The sequence below is a fragment of the Hippopotamus amphibius genome, chromosome 7 (assembly GCF_030028045.1).
Source record: "Hippopotamus amphibius kiboko isolate mHipAmp2 chromosome 7, mHipAmp2.hap2, whole genome shotgun sequence".
In the NCBI taxonomy this organism is placed as follows: Eukaryota; Metazoa; Chordata; class Mammalia; order Artiodactyla; family Hippopotamidae; genus Hippopotamus; species Hippopotamus amphibius.
The window spans coordinates 50,672,026-50,693,971 of NC_080192.1; the positions used below are offsets into that span (position 1 = coordinate 50,672,026).

At 39.1% G+C, this 21,946-nt stretch overlaps 1 protein-coding gene across 1 annotated transcript in view; it reads right to left on the reverse strand.

Annotated features, from left to right (window-relative positions):
• HMGA2 (high mobility group AT-hook 2) overlaps positions 1–21,946 on the reverse strand; it is a 131,392-nt gene that overhangs the window by 6,441 nt on the left and 103,005 nt on the right. The window contains exon 4 of the mRNA XM_057742972.1: positions 8,720–8,752. Coding sequence (XP_057598955.1) covers positions 8,720–8,752 — 33 coding nt within the window. The remainder of the gene's footprint in view (positions 1–8,719; positions 8,753–21,946) is intronic.

The following is a 21,946-nucleotide window of genomic DNA, read 5'->3' on the forward strand; positions in this document are numbered from 1 at the left end:
CCAGGGTGAAACATGTGGACTTTTTGGCAGAAAACTGAAGAGAGGGAAAAGAAAGTGGGCAGAGTTGGAGACCTATATTTTTATTATAACTATTGGAAAAATTGCACTCATTTTGCCTGTTTTTCTTTTGTTCCCCCCAAAAAGGAATTTTATAAGTGTAACTCTTTCATTGCTTTTCTTATGCTTAGGGAGAAAAAAAACCTACTAAAAGCTATAAATATAGTTTGCACCTATCCTCATTCTTTTAATTTGGTTCAGCACGATGCATGTGGCGTATACCCCCGGGGACACATCTACTAACTGATTCAAAAGGAGGAAGAAGACATCCCAATCCCATCCCATCCCCGCCCCCTCCCCATCCCAGGGGCCTGATCCCCGAATGCTGGAGGGAATTTTTCAATCTATTAGGCGTTTACCCGTAGATCTTACCACACAGGCATGGGTGAGGGTGCACACTGGAGGAAGGTTCACTATTTAATGTGAGAGCTGAAGCTCTGGATTTAATTTTCAGATGCAGACTAAGCAGCAGATCTGCAGTGGAAAGGAGGGCCAGCGAATTTTAAATGGAACCGAGAAATGGAAATACTCTCCCCGCAAGCTTTAGAAGTGCTGTCACTAAGATGCCCCTCTTTGTGTATAGTAAGGAGTACAAAGTCACAGAAGTCCACGTCGACTTTAGTAAATCCTTAATTTTGTCCCTTGGTTGCAAAGAATTCTGCAACTCTCTTATAAAATGCTGCAGGCTACAAATACATCTGTAATTTAAGCTATCTTGCCAGTAAACCTACCAAACCTGGTAATTTAGAAAGAGTAGTTATGGTTTAATGACATTCTTTTCGTCATCTTAGTATGTCCAGTTCCTTAAGGACTCAGAATGACACACTCAAGAGTTTTTCACGTTCATGAGTATCTCGAGCCAATCCTGCCGGAACAGAAATAATGGGCTCTCTTCCTCAGCAGCGGTGACCAGAAACCAGGTTTTCAAGTTCCATCTGCAGCTAAGTGACCCTCAAGACCACAAAGCAGAGTTTTTCTATTTCTGGGTCAGGTATTTTAATTTAAGATGGATTGGCGCTGTTTAACTTAATGGAAAGTGATTATTTCCTCCAACTAGGAAAACTTTATATCACATCTTAAAAAAACATATTCAATGGAACGTATACAAACCCTGTGATCTGAAAAAGTGCAAGGGATTCTGGTGGAAATGTTGGGGGGGTATATGTTTTTCAAAAGGAGACTTTAGAAGTTGGGATATTTATGATATTTGTACCTGATCTTTTTAAAAATTTTAGTTTTGTGTGTATAAAAATATACAAGCATCTACCTTGCATGTGTTACCAACAATGCAATAAAGCCAGTTTTAAGGTCTTATTGGGGGATGTTTGAAGTAAAGAAGGTTGATCCTAGATGTCACTGACCACAGGCACCAACCCTGGCATAAATGGATGTATAACTTGTGCCTTTATTCTCACTGTGTCAGACTGGTAATGAAAATACCCATCTAGCTGCCCAGCAGGGTGTGAGAAAAAAATGTGACAACCAAATGGGAAAACTTTGAGAAAAGAGTAAAAATCCTGTAAGACTACAGTGTGGAGCTATGATGATTAATTATAGCTACTCACTCTGTGTTTATTTCTTTACCTGTGATTCAAAGATAGAATTGTTGACAAAGAAAGAAAGGGGAAAAAAATCCTACTATTAAACAATGTCTCCCAAAGAAAACAAAATAAGACATCTTAGATTTGTAAAATACACTCCTGTTTGTCTTGTTCATGCCTCTGATCAGAATTCCATCACTGAAAATATTGCAGAGGTTAATATTCATCCCTGGGATGCTACAAATTTCTTTCCTGGGATGAAAGGCTATTTAAAAATATCTTCAGAAGGCAGTCACATTTTTCAGATAGAGAATTAATTTTATGTATAAACTAACTGCAAGTTTCAGGATCCCGTAAGTCATGATTTCTGAGGATCACAAGTTTGGTTAATTTTCCATGCCAGTTCTAATTTGTATTGAAGGAGTCTCAAAATAGTCTTAAAAAATAGCTAAAGATATAACAAAAAGATTTTTGCATGAAGGAAGCACTCAGAAGAAGGAAACATTTCAACATTTCCAAAATTATTTAGGAATGTTCTTTTTATGCAGAGTAGTTTTAAAAAAGTGGATTGGGCTTCCCTGGTGGTGCGGTGGTTAAGAACCCGCTTGCCAATGCAGGGGACATGGGTTCAGTCCTGGTCCGAGAAGATCCCACATGCCTCGGAGCAACTGAGCCCGTGCGCCACAACTACTGAGCCTACGCTCTAGAGCCTGTGAGCCACAACTACTGAGTCTACGAGCCATAACTACTGAAGCCTGTGTGCCTACAGCTGGTGCTCCGCAATAAGAGAAGCCACTGAAATGAGAAGCCTGCGCAACACAAGGAGGAGTAGCCCCCGTTTGCCACATTTAGAGAAAGCCCTCGCGAAGCAATAAAGACCCAAGGCAGCCAATGAATAAATACATAAATAAAAAAATATATATAAGTAAATAACAAAAAGATAAATAAAAAGTGGATAGACTAAAAGCTGCTTAATGGTTATATTCCGGATGTGTTTATTGATGGCAGAGATTAGGAGAAGGCTTTTCTCTTTGTTTTCTACGTGTATAAAATTTTTCATAACTTGTATTTGTTGCCAAGGAACAGAACATTTCTGGATTTCAATCATTACTGTACCAAACATTTTTCATTATCCTGAGATAATGAAAATGTCAATAATAATGGTAAGTTAACAAATAATTCTTCAATAGACATTTAAGTGTCCAGCAAACATTCTCTGAATGTGAAGAAAGTTTCTTGGACAAAGCAACATATTTCTATTCAAACATTAAGGAATTTCCTAGAAAGGCCATGTTTTAAAACCAGTTACTATTTATTCCTATTAATTTGGGTCAGCAAGTTTGGATAATAAGAAGAAAGCTTACATATTGAATAAATAATTGGTTTTTATCCAACTCACATCAAAATGCACAGGAAAAGCATTCTGCGATATGCATAGAAAAGCAGGCAGACATGGCCATTTTATTTTTAGCCTAATCCACAGGCTTTATCACACAGTTAAAAACAATTGTATTTTTTTTTAAAAAGAAAACTCCTACAGGAAATCTGTCAAATCCAGAAACACGATATTTGGCCTTTTGGAGTTTTATATCTCAAATTGAGTGATGTTCCTTTACTTTCGTTAGAAGTTTATGTCATCTCTATATGACATTCCCTGCCAAGAAACAGCTGACTTCATCTTGCCAATATTCCTTTATTACAACTAAGCTAATGACTTCATATGTTTACAGTTAATAATCATTTTGATATGCTTCCTCTGCCCTACCCCTGTGCTGCTATGTTCTTGAGCTACTTTATTTTATGGGTTAAACGTTGTTTTCTACTTGGCTGTCCCCTTTTCCCTTGACCTTTGTAACGTCAGAGGTTAGAGGTTAAATCAAAAAGTATTTCCTATACAACAGAACAGTCCCACTCAGGGCTGGCTTTGATATAATTCTTCATGTTTTGCCAGTTGGTACCAAACATTTACTGGCCCACAAAATGTTTTACCAGCTTGAAAGAGCATAAGCTGGAAAATAAATATATCGGTACGCTTTACGACTTAAGCGGTATGAATCACCATTCTCCCTGAGTAGAGAGTGACTCTTTTTTGCAAGTCTGATTTATGGTGAACTATTTACTGCATTGGCCAAGATACCACGTAAAAGATGAGTGTTAGAGTGAGGACTCTCCCTTCTTCCTCCTTCCTCCTTTGTATGTCTAGACTAAAAGCCCCTGGTAAAAATGCCTTCTTTGAGAACAAGATGCTGACTGCAATTCATTAACCTGCTTGTCCCAAAATTAAACCTCTCATTTTGCTCCAAACAATGTTTAGGTTGTTTGAAATATACACATCCTTAAAACTGCCTTGATGTCTCTGTAAAAACATTCAACTTTTTTTTTAAGTGGGGAAAATCCCATGATAACCAAGGTTTACTGAGATTTCTCTGCCCCCATACACACCACCCATAGAAGATGTTACTTGTAGGTAAAAGCTCTGTTTTGAAACAGAAAGCTTTGTTTCCAGTCTCTTAGAAGCTGAAGACTTTCCAGTTCTTTCGTTGGGAAGTTTAAAAGGAGCAGGTTTCTACCTGTCTTAATTGCTAGAGGTATAGCTTGCCAGGGCTGTACAGTAATGAGGAAATTGGGTGGAAAGGAAGGAGAACTTACGATTTTTAAAAGCTGTTTTACCCTTTGGGTAGGGCTCAGGTGAGAGAAAAATGTCTGAATTCTATATAAGGACTCACTTCTCATCTCAGTTTAAAGCCTTTAAAAGGGGGAGACCAACAAACAATAAGATAGCTAACAAACCTGCAAGATCTTTTCTAGAAGTCTGAGATGGAGTGAGATTTTTTTTAATCAAAATAAACCATTGAGAAACAAAGCCCCCTCTATCAATAATAATAACCTGATATGTTATGGTGTTTCTCTTATAAAAACAATAACAGCAACAACAAAACCTACCCGTTTCCTACTCAAGTTGAGAATGTGATCCACGTGGCTGAGAAATCAACTTTCAAACTGCTAAAAAACTAAGATATTAATTTCTTACTTCAAATGAAAATATAGTAGAGCTCTCCAGTAAGCTTTGTTTTCACTGGTTTGGAAATTAAAAAAAAAAGTTAATGTGAATATTAGAGATTTTCCCCTTTAGGTTTTAAGTTTATTAACTTTCCCATTAGGGTTATGTGACATTCACTTGAGGTTTGCAGCTGATAGCACCTGGTGGACTTTCCGAGCACATACCCTTGCAGTAGGGTTTTCCTTACATTTCTATTCCTCTCTAGATGCATGTACTTATACACACAATGCACATGTATGAGATTTATCATAATTCTGAACTGTCTCCTTAGAAGGAACTCTAACTTTCTGTAACCCAGTTTCAAGAAGTGGCTTCCGTGAAGCTCTGAGGTGGTTTCAGAATTTGATGGCATTAGGGTACTTTAGAAGAGAGTCTTTGTAATTCCACACACATGGAATTACATACAAGCCAAGTGATTCTGACTGCTTTAGTCCTAATGATAGGATGTAGCAATCACCGCAACATTTTCCTTCAGTTAAAAAAATCCTTATTTTAAAAAGATGCAATGAAAACACTTGTGGTCAAAGAGATAGTAGGTGTTTTTTTGTTTTCTGGGTGTTTTTGTGTGTGTGTGTGTGGCTGCATTGGGTCTTCATTGCTGCTTGGGCCCTAGAGTGCGCAGGCTTCAGTCACTGTGGTGCACAGGCTCAGTAGTTGTGGCTCACAGGCTCAGTAGTTGTGGCACATGGGCTTAGTTGCTCTGCAGCATGTGGGATCTTCCTGGACCAGGGTTCGAACTCATGTCCCCTGCATTGGCAGGTGGATTCTTAACCACTGTGCCACCAGGGAAGTCCCTGAGATAGTAGTTTTGAACTAGTTAGAATTCTAACATTTTTGAGAATACAAATCTCTGGAAATAAAAAACCTAGCTTTCAAAAATAAGTGGGAATTTAGTAATACTCCCTGAAATTTATACAATTACAGGTCTTTCAAAGTGTTCTTGGGAGTAAGGGAAGACACACTGCTATTATCCCAGTTCACAGATGGGTACACAGGGAGCAGAGATTAATTCACCCGTTGATGGGGCCAGAAAGTAAAACCAAGGTCTCTTTACACACTGCTGAGTCCTTTTCTTGGGATGTAAAATATTTAATGGTGCTAAAATTCTCGCCACCTCCAAACAGGACCTGAATGTAACCCCTCAAATTAGTGTTGATGAAGAAAGGATATGAGCCTGAGTTAATACAGACCGCCTCATGGAAGAGCATCTGGGAGGGTATTTTGAAAGAAATAGATGGAACAGAAAGAGATTCTTTTGAATGTGTATAAAATTTACATTGTCCTCCATGAACTTCTGTGTAGTCCCCATGTTTACATAATTCATCACTGTGTCCTTAGACAATATAGATTAGGAAGCCCAATGAGCTCATGTTCTTTTTTCTGAGTCTAAACTCTCCTTTCAAGGGTAAATCTGGAGCAGGGTCTGTAAGGCAGCCAGATTGATCAGTGAGGACCAACCCAATCGATCAGTGGTTTCTTTGATATGCCTGATTCTTTTAGGACAAAAACTTATGATGTCACTTACATCATTTCTTGGTGCATTACTGCCCAATATGCAGTCAGTTTCAGCCACACTGATAACCTCCACCAATGATTTATCTGTCTCTGCCTCTTTACTTTTGAATATGCCATTCACCTCATCTATAACACATTCCTTTCTTTCCCTAAGCTGTGTCTTCATTTTCCCTTCTGGAACTAAACAACGACAACAATAACAATAAAATAAAAATTCTTCTGGGGACCATCCCCTTAAGCAACACATGGCATTCCACTCATCCATCTGTATCCCACTGTGCGTCATACAGATTGACATTCTGCGCTCATTTGCTCAACAAACGTTCAAATGTCTTCTTGTGTGCATTCACTGAGTGTCTTCATCCCTGGATCTACATTAGACTCACTTGAGGAGTTCAAAAAAATGCTAATGCTTGGGTTTCCAGACCAAATTATCAGAATTGCTGAAGGGTGGGGCCAGTGGCGTGCAGGTAAACGTTCAACAACTTGCTCTCCAGTAAAAAATAAAAGTCCTGATTTGTAATATTTGTCAATTTCCGTGGTGTAACTACTCCTACCACAGTGGATTTCAAGTTACCTACTTGACATCAGTAAATATAAAATTTGGAAGAGATACAATTGCCTCACAAGGGCTGGCTCTAGCACACACCACTGGGTAGTGTTCAGGATGTACACACACACACACACGCAGCTGTCCTTCAGTATCCAAGGGGCATTTGTTCCAGGCCCTGCCTCAGATTCCAAAATCTTCAGACACTCAAGTCTCATAGTCTCTCATGGACTTCACTCTGTATCCATGATTTTGCATCCACTAATTCAACCAACTATAGATCGTGTAGTACTGTAGCACTTAATGAAAAAATCCAAGTATAAGTTGATTATCTCAGTTCAAACCCATTTGTTCAAGGGTCAACTGTATATGGCATATAATATACAGCTGTATTACATGTATATATAAAATTATATTTATATTATCCGTAGGTGATTCTAATATGCAGCCAAGGTTAAGAACCTCTGAACTAGATGATACATTTCTCAGATGCACGTGACTACGTTTTTGTTCACCTTTTCTTCCCTACAACCCCAAGAATAGAGACCGAATCAAAGTTGTTAACAGACCACATAAGGTTATTAATCTATCGTTCACAGCCCATGATGCAACCATGAACACTGTATCGTTTGACCCCAATGCACAGAATTATAAATTCACTTTCTCTTTTTTTAAAAATTTCACTTTCTCTTGACTTCCTTACTGATGAAGGATGAGAGGCTAAATATATTTGGGATCCCTTACTTAAAAATGTCAAGTTTTGGTTTATATTTTGTTTTGTTTAATATTGCATAGAAACACTCAAACACAGTGTACTTATTTTTAGTGCGCCTACCACTCTTGGCTTTTAGGAAAGGGAACAGCTATGATGATAATTTTTTTTCGTGGAAACTCTGTTTTTATTCTACTTAAAGCACCTGTATAATTATTCAGATGCATTTCCCCTGTGTGCTTATATCTGCTTAGAAGTGTCACTTCTCTTTCAAGCTGCATTTGTAAAGAATAGTAGACACAGGAGATTGTCTGAGTGGTCTTTCCCAGGCAAGGCAACATTGTCCCAAGAGAACAGGGTGCGAGGTACAGTTTTAGAGACCTCTAGGGAAAAGATCCCATGGATAACTTAAATTCCATGAAAGATCTACAAAGAACTTAGTAACCCGTGACACTGCTTTATAACTTACTTTGGCAGGTTCTGCAAGATACACCTGGATCTCCCGGGCGTCTCATTTAACCCAGAAAGGGAGAACACCAAGATGTTTTTATATTTTAATAAAGCTGATGTACTTGGCAATCATGGTTAATTTATTCTTCAAGATATACTTCCTCAATAAGTATGATTCTTATGCTTCTATGTACAGATTATAGTTGGGACAAGGAACTCCAGGCATACGGAACAAGAGGAGTAAAGCTGGTTCCTAATTTTGATGTTGTCAAAGATGTCAGAGACTGTGATTCAGCCTAACTGAAGTAAGACCTGAGAGTTCATCAACAGCAAAATTAGCACAACAATTTCCCAGCCTTCTTTGGTGGCGGGGGGAGGGGGGAGGTTTGGGATCACCAAATGTTATGAGATAATCCCATGAACTGATATGTTTCCAGCCATGGATCAGGATATATTCTGCAGCTAATACGTCCTATATCAAGTCAACGGAGTATGGATGGTTAGAGGGAAAGGACAACATTTGATGTTTAAGAGTTGGCAAAACACATGATAAGATTAAGTATTTGTTTTATGAGGCACTAAAAGGTTTTAATTTTTAAAGTTTTTATTTGCTCTGTACACTTCAGGCCTTGATCTTTTAGAATTTTTTTAAAACCCGCAGTCTATGTATTCTTGACTTTGTCTGAAGGATACAACCAATTTTCGAGAATACTACCGTGCGGACATAATCAAGACTAGAAAAATACTAATTAAAGGTTTATTTTGGGGTTATATTTTTTCACTTTACTTTTTATGTTAATTGGGGGAAAGAAAGCATAATGACCATCTCTTACCTGAGCAGGCTTCTTCTGAACGACTTGTTGTGGCTAAGAAAGAAAAAAAAAAAGCAGTGTTATAATTTAAAAAGAAATACACATAATGAAAATGATCAAGTATACATGTTTTAAATATAGACTTGTCTGCAAAGACGAAAAAGTCAAGGTTCAAGTGGTTTATCTCAGGTTAAAGGGTGTTTATTCACGATCTTCACGTGTTAAAGAAACATAATGCAGGTTATCTCCATCAAAACAGTTCCCAGCTGGGGTCTGCAATACATGCCAATTACTTCCAAATAAACTTGCTATTCTATTCACTTTGTTTTAGCCTGTGTATCACAAAACTTAGGAAGTAAAAGGGCCTAATTTGTTAATATTTTGTTTTTTTTTAAAAACAGCTTTATTGAGATGCAATTTATATTCCATAAAATTCACCCATGTGAAGTGTATACATCAGTTTTTTTGTATATTCAGAGGGCAGTACAAACATCACCACAATCTAATTTTAGAACAATTTCACCTCTTGTGAAAGAAACCCCGTATCCATCATCACCCACTCCCCACTCCCTCCTGTCCCCCAGCCAACCTCCCGTCCCTAACCAATCGCTAATCTACTTTCTTTCTCTACAAATTTGTCTACTCTGGACATATCATGTGAATACATGGTCTTTTGAATCTTTTGCAATCACACAATACACGGTCTTCTTTCACTCAGCATAATGTTTTCTAGGATCATTCACATTGTAGTTCATCAGTAATTCGTTCCTTTTTATCGCCAAATCATACTCCATTGTATGGATATGCTATGTTTTGTTTACTCATCCATCAGTTCATGAACATCTGGGTTGTTTCCAACTTTTGGCTTCATGAATAATGCTGCTATGAACATTTGTGTATAAATTTTAGTGTGTACTTGCTTCCATTTCTCTTAGGTATATAGCGAGGAGTGGCATTTCCGGGTCATAGAGGTAATTCTATGTTCAACTTTTTAAGGAGCTGCCGGACAGTTTTTCAAAGCAGCCTTACCATTTTACATTCCTACCCGCAATGTATGAGGATTCCAATTTCTCCCCATACACGCCAACACTCGTTACTGTCTGTCTTTTTTTCCTTTTAATTAATTAATTAATTAATTAGGCTGCTTTGGGTCTTTGTTGCTGCGTGCAGGCTTTCTCTAGTTGCGGCGAGTAGGGGCTACTGTTTGTTGTGGTGTGCGGGCCTCTCACTGCAGTGGTTTCCTTGTTGTGCAGCACGGGCTCTAGGCTCGTGGGCTTCAGTAGTTGTGGCACACAGGCTTAGTTGCTCCGCGGCATGTGGGATCTTCCTTGACCAGGGATCAAATCTGTGTCTTCTGTATTGGCAGGCAGATTCTTAACCACTGCGCCACCTGGGAAGTCCCCGTCTGTCTTTTTAATGATAGACATCCTACTGGGTGTGAAGGTGAATGTCACCGTGGTTCCGACTTGAACATTCCTAATGGCTAGTGATGTTGAGCATCTTTTCATGTACTTTCTGGCCTTCTGTATATCTTCTTTAGAGAAATATCTATTCAAATCTTTAAAAAAATGTATTTGTCTTTTCATTATTGAGTTATAAGAGTTCTTTATATGATCTGGATAGAAGTCCCTTATCAGAATATGATTTGCAAATATTTTTTCCCATTCTGTGGGTTTGTTTACTTTCTTGGTGGCACCATTTGCAGAATATTTTGTTATATCTAGAATGTATCTATCTGTGTATCTCTATCATCTATATGTAATTAATTCTGGATGTAGTGCAAAACTCCCATCCTTTGAGTGAAATATCTGAGGAAACTTTTTTCTACGCAGCCTAAATTAACTGTCCAATATTTAGAGTATTAGAAAAATATTTCTTATTCTTTGGTGTTGTAAAAGGTGGATCTGAAGCTCAAGTTTTTTTAATGGATTACTTCCATTACTTCTCATGTTTGAATATAAGCCTTATTTATTCTACCTACACATCACTGAGATTTGCAAATACAAGTGAACCACTTTGATGTGGGCAGTGATATGCTGTTGTGGTACAAACGAAAGAAATAAAATTGCTTCAGTTTTCCCAGGTAATGGTTAAAGTAAATTTACTATACTGTGAAGGGGCAGAGTTTCTATTCATTTTCCTTCCTCTCAGAATCTCAGTGATGGTGTGATGTCTTATTGCTGCTACAGTAAACATGTTTTATAAAAACCATCAGAGCTTTTTTTTTTTAAGATGAAGGCAAAAAAAAAAAAAAAGAAAGAAATGGCAAAATACTTTTGTTTACTAAAAGAAAAGTTTGAGTTTAAATCACAGTCGAGATGACATCATAAAAGCCCAGGTTTTGAGATGATGTTTTCTCCAGGTGGAATCCAACCAAGGATGATTAGGACTTCTTGCCTCTTAGGATTCAAAAGTGTGTGCTAAGAGAGTATTCATTTCAAAAGGGCCATTTGTAAGAACAGACCACTTTTCTTCCCTCTCTTTTTTCCTGCCGATTACACCTGTACACATGTTTACTCCCAAAGCGTTTCAATTCCCCACACGTTCTTGCAGGCTGACTGGTTCCTACTGCTCAGAAGTCCCCCTCCCTTTTTGGCCGAGGAGCCCACATTCATGTGACTCCTGCGCACTGTGGGGCTCAATGAAATCCTCTGAAAGGGCTGCCAGCTCACCCAATTTTCCATGAATTAGGTCCCGACACTTCAATGAGGAGAAAGACAATGTCTGAAACCCTGCCAGCCCTGGCTTCCAGCCTAGTCCGTGTCACAGAACTTCTACCAGCCGCCCTTCCACACAGCACTTCATACTTTTCAGGCCACCAAACAAACAGACCCTTGAGGACGTTCAATGCTGGTTGGGGTGAGGGCTGCCAGGATGTTTTCCCAGCCTCTGGCACCCAATGGCTCCAAACTGTGCCGAGAACGTTTTTTGTTGTTATTTTGTTTTGTTTTTATTTTTATGAATGGCTTTGGTAGAAAATGCAGACAGAAGCACAATACTACTGCCATTCATAAAAAGGGAAAGGAAACAAATCGCCGTCTGGAAATCTTTGGTGACACCAAACACATTGCAAATCTATCTTTCTTGGGGTGTCTTGCTGGCTTAGATACCTAGAAACTAGCTGCCCTGAGGGTTCTTGGCATTAAAAGCATGGTCGACCATTATATTTTTATTAAAAAAACCGAATAATATCAACTGTGGATTTTAATCTTGATAGTGGTTAGCAGTATATTTCCCTGCACCTTAATAAATGAGTAATATTTTGCACCTGCAGTTCCCGTACAGAAGATAAAATCCTTCTTATTTTAAACATCTGCCCCTTTGTGACTGGAAGGACCCAGGCCTTGTTATTTTCACTTGCTCACAGGGAAACTAAGGCAGAGGGAATTGAAATAACTTTCCTGAGATCATTTTCTAAAGCTAAAACAACCGGGGTCTCCTAATTCTCTTAATCTCCTGTATAGTGCTCTGAGGAAACCCGTTCTCAAACTTAAAAAAAAAAAAAAAAGTCAAATCTGATTCAACCCAGGAAGAGAAGCTATACTTCACGGCCTTGGCTTCCATCTCCAGATTCACTCTTCTCTTTGGGGTCTCTCAGGATTCCCTCCACCACCACAGCCAGAAGGCCCATGGTTTCGTCGGCAGGGCCAGCTCTGATTCTCCTAGGCTGCTGGTGGAGAGTGAATCCTGGGGGCAAAAGTCAGGCCTGCAAGGTCCAGCTGCTCCGCCCTTGGAGATTCTTCCTTCATCTTCTGCTGAGGAGGGTCTGAGGACATCCCCTTTAAAGGCATGGGTTCCATAATGAGTGTTCTATTGAACAGATAGCAAAGCCCTCCACGTTGCTGATTTAGACACTTCTGATGGTTCCATTTCTAGTCAAGTCTGTGCACACGAGGAGTTTATACAGTTTAGGTGCTTTGTAGACCTGGCATGGCAACCTTCCATGCACTGAGATTTTGAGTTCCTTTTAAGAGTGTTATACCTTTCAAATAGCTTGTAATGAAAATCTCTCATTCCATGGTTGTATTTTAACTTCCAAAATACGAGTGGAAGAGAGCTTCCTCCCAGAATAAAAGAACATCAACAACAAAGGACTTTGAAGAAATGCTTTGAGTTAATATAATGTTAAAACAAAACTGTGAAGAGAATTGAAGAACCCATCAACTGAATGAATCATGAAAAGATTAAGAAGGGCCCTCTGTAACCACAGGGACTTCAATGTACAGTTAACCCTTGTATCAGACTAGCTCAGCCCATCAAAAGTACAATCTTTAAGCAAATAAATATTATCATTAAAGTCTGTAAATAGCTTAGGGTACAGCGTGCCAAGAAAGTGCAAAGTACGAAATACGAAGGAAAGAACCTATTTTCGGATTTCTGAGATCATACAGCAACCAGTATTTCTCCAAATGAAAGGGAAAAAGTTACTGAGTTTTTAATGTCCACAGAGTATTTTGGTTTTTAAGAATTTGTAGAAAGACACTGGTGTAGGAAATTTATTTCAGTATAATTAAGGGGATCCCCAACCCTCCTGAGAATCCAGCCTATGGTTCCAGGGAATCTAGGTATTTCAAAGCTGATGCCTAGACAGCTAAGACACCTCCTCTAGTAGGTATTGAAAGAAAATCCTTCATAACAAAGAACCTGAACATTAGTAGTTCATTTTAATATTAATCTAAACATTAAATGAAAAGAGGCTTGAATTGGGCTTAACAATTTAATGTTTTTAAAAAATGAGGTACAATGTGTAGTAAAGTGAGGATGATCATTCTGCAAAGGGTCGTAAGTTGACCTTGGAAAGAAAACAGTTCTTCACTGGCTCTCTGCGCAGATGGGTCTTTTGGTTTTATGTAAGTAGTAGACTTTTAATCTAATTGTATTCTTTGCTTTATTGCTAGCTAGCAATAGGTGGTTTTGCCCACTTGGTTTTAAAATCATAAGACCATTGTTCAGTCAAGAGGTACTTCTTTCTGTTCCCTAGCATAAACTTTTTTCATGTAGATCGTTTTTACATTCTCAAAGCAGTATAGGGCAAGACAGATCCCTGAGCTGTTTACTAAAAAAGAATTTTAAAACCCTCATTTCTTTTGTGAGACATGAAAGGCCCCTAAAATGTTAACTTCTCATTTCTAAATGAAAGTTACATTTTAGGGGCCTTTCACATCTCACAAAATAACAGCTCACAGGATAAGCTCAGTTATTTAAATTTTTAAATTAAATATGGTATCCTGCTAAAAAGATATTTGTTTTTAAACTTCCCAAAGAGTCCTTTATGGCCGAAGTCCGTTCTCTGAAATAGGGGAGCTTATGAATATGTTCGTATCCACACGAGTGCAACCAGATCCACCCTCTGCCTGAGTGACTGATGACTTTCCCCCACCATTTGGAAAAAATTTCAATAAACAAATCAACCTATTGCTCAATTACCTCAACTGCTTTCTGAACCAAGCTGATTAGTTATTTATATTAAAAAGTAGAAGATTGAATAAGTAGACACAACTCAGATTATAGACGGTCCATTCTCTATGTAAACACTCGAAACATGGCCACGAACCAGGAAGGCCAGCAGCAACTTCATGTCATGTGCTGTACAAACCGACAGGAATTCTTTCTGACTTGCGATTTGATCAACATCCTTTTTGACCCTTTGTCCCAAGTAGTTTAAAGGCTCAAAAGATGACCTTTTTCTCTGTATATAACCATTCACCAAGACTCACTTTCATTTATGTGCTGAGAAATATGCTTTTCACTCTCTGAAATTTCACAGTGCAGTTCTGACTGTATTTGAATATGAGATTAACCCACCTGGAGAGAGACTACCATCAACAAGAATGAAAGTTCTTTCTTGCATTTCATGCAATGAGGTAATCAACACACTTGTTCATGGTGCTCTAGATTTGTAGTCTTAAGACTTCAGTATTTCAGAATGTCAAGATTTATATTTAGTCCCTTTAAAAAATGAACTTTATGTGCTGTAGGTTTTGAACCATTTAAAAAAAAGCGTAAGACCCTCTCCCTCTTCTTTTACAAATCAGATCTTAAGCGGAATCCTACAACAGGAAGCAAAAAAAAAAAAGGTACTTCTGACCAGAGTGCCAATGAGACATTCACATGGCCTCCACTCCAGGCCACTCCCTGTCTTCCCAGGATGTCCCTGAGGCCCCTCAATGGAACATCAAGAGCTCCAGGGAATGTCAAGTAACAGTCTCTGCTCTCTAGATGCAAATCCTCCATCACACACGCATCCCCAGGATAACTGGAGTCAGAGCATCTTCACAGCGTCCACTCAGTGTGGCATATACTGTTAGACTGAACCATATGGACTTGAGTTTGTGTCAGTCAAAGCCAGTCAAATAGCAACAATTTGATATGGTTTAACCTAATAGAATCAAGGTAAGGTGGCCATTCTCACTAAGTCAGCTATCTAATTTTTGTGATCTGCCATTAGGCTGTGTTAGCCAACAGATTTTTGTACTTTCTACACACCTAGATCCTGCACTCAGTCTCCCTGCTTGCTACTTTCCACCCCGAGTCCTGACCCTTCAAGTTATTTTTGCCAAAGGCTGCCAGACTCTGTGGCGAGGGGAGGGATTTGCCTTTACCAGGTGTGATGTTCTGGTGTTCTCATTTATTCTGCGGCCTTTTCCCCAGAGCACCACGTCTGTCTTTGTGACCATCTAGCTAACGTATATCCACTCCAAGCCCTCTGAACTTGACCTCCTCACTGAAATTGGAATAACTGGCATAAAACACTTCTTGATGATTACTCAGGGAGGTTTTCTATGAAAACTGAATTCTAGTTCAATTTAAAATGAATGACCAGCTCTCAGTTTGTGAGATAACTATAGGGAAGTTGAGTTCCGAGTATTCTCTAACACCAGGTCGTCAAAAAAGTATTTGGTTTCCCTAAGGAATGTTTTTGGTAATTTGATGGGAAGGTGTGTCTGAAGTGTGAAGAATTTCAGGTCAAACGCTAGTTCTGCAATGTGAGGATGAGACACAGCTGTCACTATACACATCCCATGCGTATTGCGTGCACCACTCTTATTGGGCTGAGTCTTCCTGTTTTAAAAGCTTCCTCAGTTGAGAATAATCCTGGCCCCTAAGTGGTGGGGGGCCTTAGTAAAGAGGAGAAACCACCCATCACAAATAAGTAGCTAGTGCCAATTTTTCTCCAGCTTAGAAAAAGCCTGGGTTGGGTCACAACTTCTATGTCTTGCGCCTCCTGTGTGCACTTAGAGTTGACTGTGCAACATGTGTACATGTGTAGCCCCAAATGGTTACAATTTGACAGTAACATCTGGCCCTAACAGTGCAAAGGAGATTTTGTAGTTCTCTGTACAAAGTCTCCTAACAAGTGATAAATCTGTAGGGAGTTTTGGCAAAATTTCTGGAATTTCTGCTTGGTATTGGGGGGAAGGGGAGGTGTTCTTTATTTTCTACTCTACTTGGCTTTCCTCTTGGACGTAACGCAAAAGACAAGAGTAAGCATCATTTCAAAAGTATTTATTGCATTATTATCGTAAAGTGCCCTCACCGCAGCTGGCCTTGTTTAAGCTGTTCGAGAATGAGCGCAGTCACAATGTGCTCTAGTTAGTGTTTATTAACGTCAGCCTGCGTGTGTATGGCAGCAAGCCACAGCAGTTCTCATGAAAGCAGATTTGGGGGCCAATGCTTTAGAGTTTTCTCCTTCCTCCTGGTACCCTCCTGACACCATCAGAGTGGAGGAGAAAGATCAACGAGAAATCCTGAGAAAATCCTCAGTGTCCTTATTAGTTTCACAAGCCAACCTGCTACAATTTGACTGATGAAGCTATTCACTGCCTCATCAAGTTTGAATTGATATTTGATAAATTCTACATCAGACGGGGACTGGGCATACAAAAGGAATAAGAAATGTTTCCTAGTCTCAAGGATCCTACAGTCTAATGGGGGAGACAAATGAGGAAATAGATATTAAGGGTATGACGTGCAATTGTAGATTAATTTTCTCCTACGTTTAATGTCATCTTAAGTGTAGAGAGGCATGCTCATCACATTTAAAAAAGAATAATCAGAAGAAAGAAGAGCTATTTTCCCTCTAATAGGGAAAGCGAGAAAGTAGAGGTAAGTTTACTGAAGAAAAAAAAAATATGAGAAATTTGAAGACTTGATGTAGAGGAAAAGTATCGTTCATCCTATCACAAAAAATACAGGTAGAAAGTTTCTTTGCACTTTGTAAAGTTAAAGATTAGAATTAAGTTTAAAAAAAATCAGAAAACAAAACAAAACAAAAATGCAGCTATGGCGGTAGTGTTGTTAAAACCATGGTTAATTTTAAAATGATACTTTGGCGCGCTCCTGAGTTGCAGCATTTAATAGGCATTTTTATCTTACGGAAGATGGCTGCACTTTGGGGATATAAAGTATTCTGAAGTAAACAGTCACACACAGGTGGGGTAAAGGAATACATTGTCTCATGAGTCGACTTTTCATCTCAATTTTTATGATTCTCCAAGATCTGGGAGGAAGAATTCACCCTTAGGCAAAGGAGTTGAGTAAAAATTGGGAGGTTAGTGTTACTTCATAGAGAAAGAATGAATCTCGTTTCAGACCTGTTTCCTCAAGCTGCAACTTTTTAAACAGAAACACTGTATTTTTTAAAGATGCAAATTATTTATTTATTCTCTTTACATATTTCTTTTTTTCTGTATATAACCATTCACAAAGCTAGTTCACTTTGCAAATGCACACATGGCCAACAGCACCAAAGGAAAATGAGTAAATATGTGAAACACTATGCTGTGGGGTTTTGACAAATCAAACACATGTGCATAGATGCTATGCACTAAATTCAAACTTTAGCTAATGTCGACTTTAGCCAGACAGAAAGACTAATGTTCAATAATGGACATCTATGTAGACATCTATGAGATAATGGAGATTAAACTGTATACTATGGAGATGAGCAAAAATTAATCCTCCACATTAGTTGGGGACACCCCTGAAAGTCTATTTAAGACACAATGTCTTCTTAACATTTGATGGGTTATTTAGAGTGGTTATATGAAATGGGATTTGGACTTGATGAACTAGAGACAATTTTTCACGTCACGTGTAGTGCCTTTTCTTGTGTGTTTGCCCATTTGCATAGGATAGAAATCATGTGATTTTTAAGTCGTTCTAATCACTTTTATGTTAACAAAAGAGATTCAGAATCAATACTTGGAAAACTTCTTTGATGCTGAGAACATCTGTCCGGGCCGTTCACTAAAACATTTAAAAATGGTTTTACCACTACTATATATAAAATAGATCACTAACAAGGACCTACTGTATAGCACAGGGCACTCTTCTCAATACTCTGTAATGATTTATATGGGAAAAGAATCTAAAAAAGAGTAGATATATGTATATGTATAACCGATTCATTTTGCTGTACAGCAGAAACTAACACAACATTGTAAATCAACTATACTCCAATTAACTTTAAAAAAAAATGGTTTTACAAAATGATCTGAGGAGCCAGTATTTCCCAGCAGCTATACTAGTTACACATGGAAACCGAATTTAAAAAGCTGAATCATGATTTTAGGCATTTCCTTTCCTTAAGGAAAGAGTCAGTAAATTTATTTGTAATCTCTTATGCTCTCAAGGACTACAAAGGGATAGTTTATGGGTTGAGAGCTCTACGATACTTAACTGAGTCATATCTCTCCTAGAACCCTAATTTAGCCGTATTTTCTTGGCATTAGCCTGGGGCTGACTTTAGCAGTTGAGTTGTTTTCCTTGGAGCAAGTTTAATATTCAATCCGAGAAATGTTAACTATCCCCAAACATGAGCTTATAACCTTTAACGTTTTAAACAGTTGTAGACGTGAGCTCTCTTTCTCCCACATTCTCACACTTCCAGAGTGTACCCAGCACGCCCGTCTTTCCAGAGAATACCGTCTTCCTGGACCCTCCCTGGAGGTTTTCTCTGGATTAATATCCCTTTCTTCAGAATCTGTCAGTTAAAACGTCTCCCTTCCTTCTTCAGAAGAATCTCACATTTCATTTGGCTTGTCTCCAAAATCTCTATTTCAAACTCAAGGGGCGCTTCAGGCAGCCAACCCCCTGCACTACCTAACTCAGCTCAACTGCTCTAAAATGCACGGTTCTAGCCTTGGGATACGGTCATCCTAAACACGATATACCTTTGCTTAGACCATTCCAGAAATGTCTCTCTGAACTCTGCTTCATGATCACATCTACTGAATCAACCATTCTTTAATTGCAATTCAGGATAAGGTGATATGACTCTCCATTTTATATTTCTATTGATCATCTATGAATAACAGAGCGAGGTACAGTTTACAAAGTGATTTAATGCGTCCTGTCTGATTTATCCCACAACAGCCATCTGTTGTGAAGTACTGCTGTTCAGATTTACACACAAGGAAGCAGAACCCTAAAGAAAGTAAATGACGTACAAGGGATTACAAGGCCAGTATATAACGAAGCTACAACTGCAACCCAGGTCACAGGGTTCCACATCTTTTTCTCTTTCCACTTTCCCACACTACTGCAGCCATCAGTTTATTCTGTGCTTATTTTCTTATTAAAAATCAGTGCTATATATGCAACTATCTTCCCTCATCCATACAAAGAGCATCTGTTTAAAAAGATAATAAAAATCTAGCTTTCTAGGATTATGACTTCACGAAGAAGAAAAATCATCAAATAAGAAAATCTGCACTTTAATGTAACAATATTAAAAGATCTTAGTTCAAAAGAATGCTTCTATTATATTTAAAGAAACAATCAGTATTAGAAAACTATTTTCTTAGTAACAGCTTTGTTCTGAAAGAAGTTTTCTTGTCAAAAGCCTCAGAAATATAAATAGCACCTTGTTTCTCACTAGATTTCTACAGAAGTAGAAATCTTGTCCTGATATTGTAAATATATATGCTATCCTTTACTCTTTTATTTCCTTTATTCCCTTTGAAAAGTTTATGGAAAAATATTCAGGCAAGACTGTGAAGGCTAAGATTTCTGTGATAAATACTAATAAATTATTTTTGTTTTTCTTCCTGTTTATCACTTGCTCTCATATGTGATGGTGTTGAAAATTGTTAGTTATACATTCCATGGTGTCTACAACATAGGAAGTCATGGACACTGTTGCTGCATCGACGGTGTTTATGATTTCATGTATGGTATATATTATCGTCTGCGAGCAAAATGTGAGGAAGAATAAAGATGCCTGCTTCCCACCAGATGCCGCACGCATCCTTCCATCCCGTCTCCTCACCTACATTATCAGACGCCTTCCCTCATTCCCTGTGGCTTTCTACTCAAGAAATCTGCCTTTAATCCCTTGTCCTGTATGGTCTCTGCATTCACTGGCCGGTGCTTCTGTGCATGTGTCCATTTCTTTGGAATGTGACCACCCATGACACTTACTTTTTACCCATGATATATATAAACATACACTGCCACACAGAGGGAGTCATTTAAAACACTCCATTTAAAGCCTGCATATATGTGGATAACATTTATATGTATTTACATTAAGGCACAATTACTAGTCAAAGCCTGGACGCCGACCACTCCATGCTCCAACCTCAGAGAAGCTGTACCCGCAAACCCTAAGCGGACCACGCCACCCATGGAAACTTCCCAGGGAAACTGCCCACCCACCTGACTCAGCTCCTAGTGTACTTCCTGTCCTCTGCATGGAGTAAATATGCAAAAAAGTTTTCGACTGATTTCTACACCCTCTCATTGCCTGGAGGAAGTCCTCCTCCTCTTCCAGCTCCTCTTCCTCAGGTAGTGGTGATGCCTTTCACTGACCTCGTAAAAGGATGCTGGAGACATGCAGATTCCTGACTCCGCTCCTAGATCCAGGAGGGATCCAGGAACCTGCCTTATAAATAAGAAACTGGTCCTCTGGATGGTACTCTGAGAAACATCATTATAGGAAAACAATGCTTGAACTATAACTCTTCCTTTATAACGCTTAAATTATAATTCTTCCAAGACTGGAGTTGACAGCAGAGAGCTCTTTTTTCCAGGGATCCAAGACCGGGGAAAGGGATCTGGGTATATTAAAACATGAGAAGGCATATTAAACACTTTACCTCCTTGTATTTCCTGTACCCCGGTGTATGTGGGGAAAGGTAACAGAAATTTAGCCAATTTATGAAAACGTAGGTAATGAATTCTGATGAAGCTCAAGTATCCCACCAAAGAAAATTCCTCTTGTATGCTTTCGGGTACAACAGGGAACCCTAACTTGAACTGTCTTAATGAAGATATTATTATTATGAATGTAACAGAAAGCCTGGAGATGACGCCCTTCCAGAATTGGTTAATTCAGGAGGTTAAATTCAATTGCTTAAATCCTCGGGGTTTCAGACTCTTTCTTCCTTCTGCTCTGCCATCTTACACTTGTCCTCCGTCTACCTCCCTCCGAGTCACCAAATGGGTGTGGCTGTTCCTAGTGGCACTTGCAGGAAGGTCAACATCTCCAGGAGGAGAGACGGTCTCTTCCTAGGGTCCCACGCAGACTGCTCTGCTCTCCTCTCTCTGCGAGGGGAATGCGATCACCATGACTGGCTCTGACAAACCAGACTTACCCCTGGGCTAGGAAAAGGGTCACTTTCTGTGAACAAAAGAAAAGAGGGAACGGATCTAGAATAGCGACCAGTTGGCTTCGATACTCTGCCCTGTGCCGTTCTTCTACCTTTGAGCGCTGGCAAGAGGTGCCCTCCTGACTCTGAAATCACCTGTAACAAGGTTTTTCTTGGCATTGTTTGGCCTGCACTAGTGCATAAAGCTGTTGCCTTTGTCAAGCTGCTTCGCAGGAGGTAGAAGAACAGGCCTCTTTGTAGAATGTACGCATTTCAGTTTTACGATTATCATGGAGATGGTTGTAGGTGGTTTTCGCTTTCCCGCCTGTTTGGAATTTTCCCTTGGTGAATCCAGATTTGAGTTCATTTCATTGTGGACCGGAGGGTGTGGCTGTTCCTAACAGCTAGTTAATGAGTGCGTCACACTGCCTAAAAACCAGCTGTATCTCACTGGTTACGTCCAAAAGGGATTCCAGAGGTGAGCTTCTGCCCATACTCCGGAGGTTGACTAAATGTCGACTGACTTTGAACGGGAGTCAACCGGAGTTCTGCTTGGCTAAACTGCAGAAGAGCAGAACCTGGGCCAGGGTTCTTGTGGGTGTGCTTGGGGTCTTAGGCTGCCTGGTTATAACTACTCTTTGTTTTATGCTGCTCT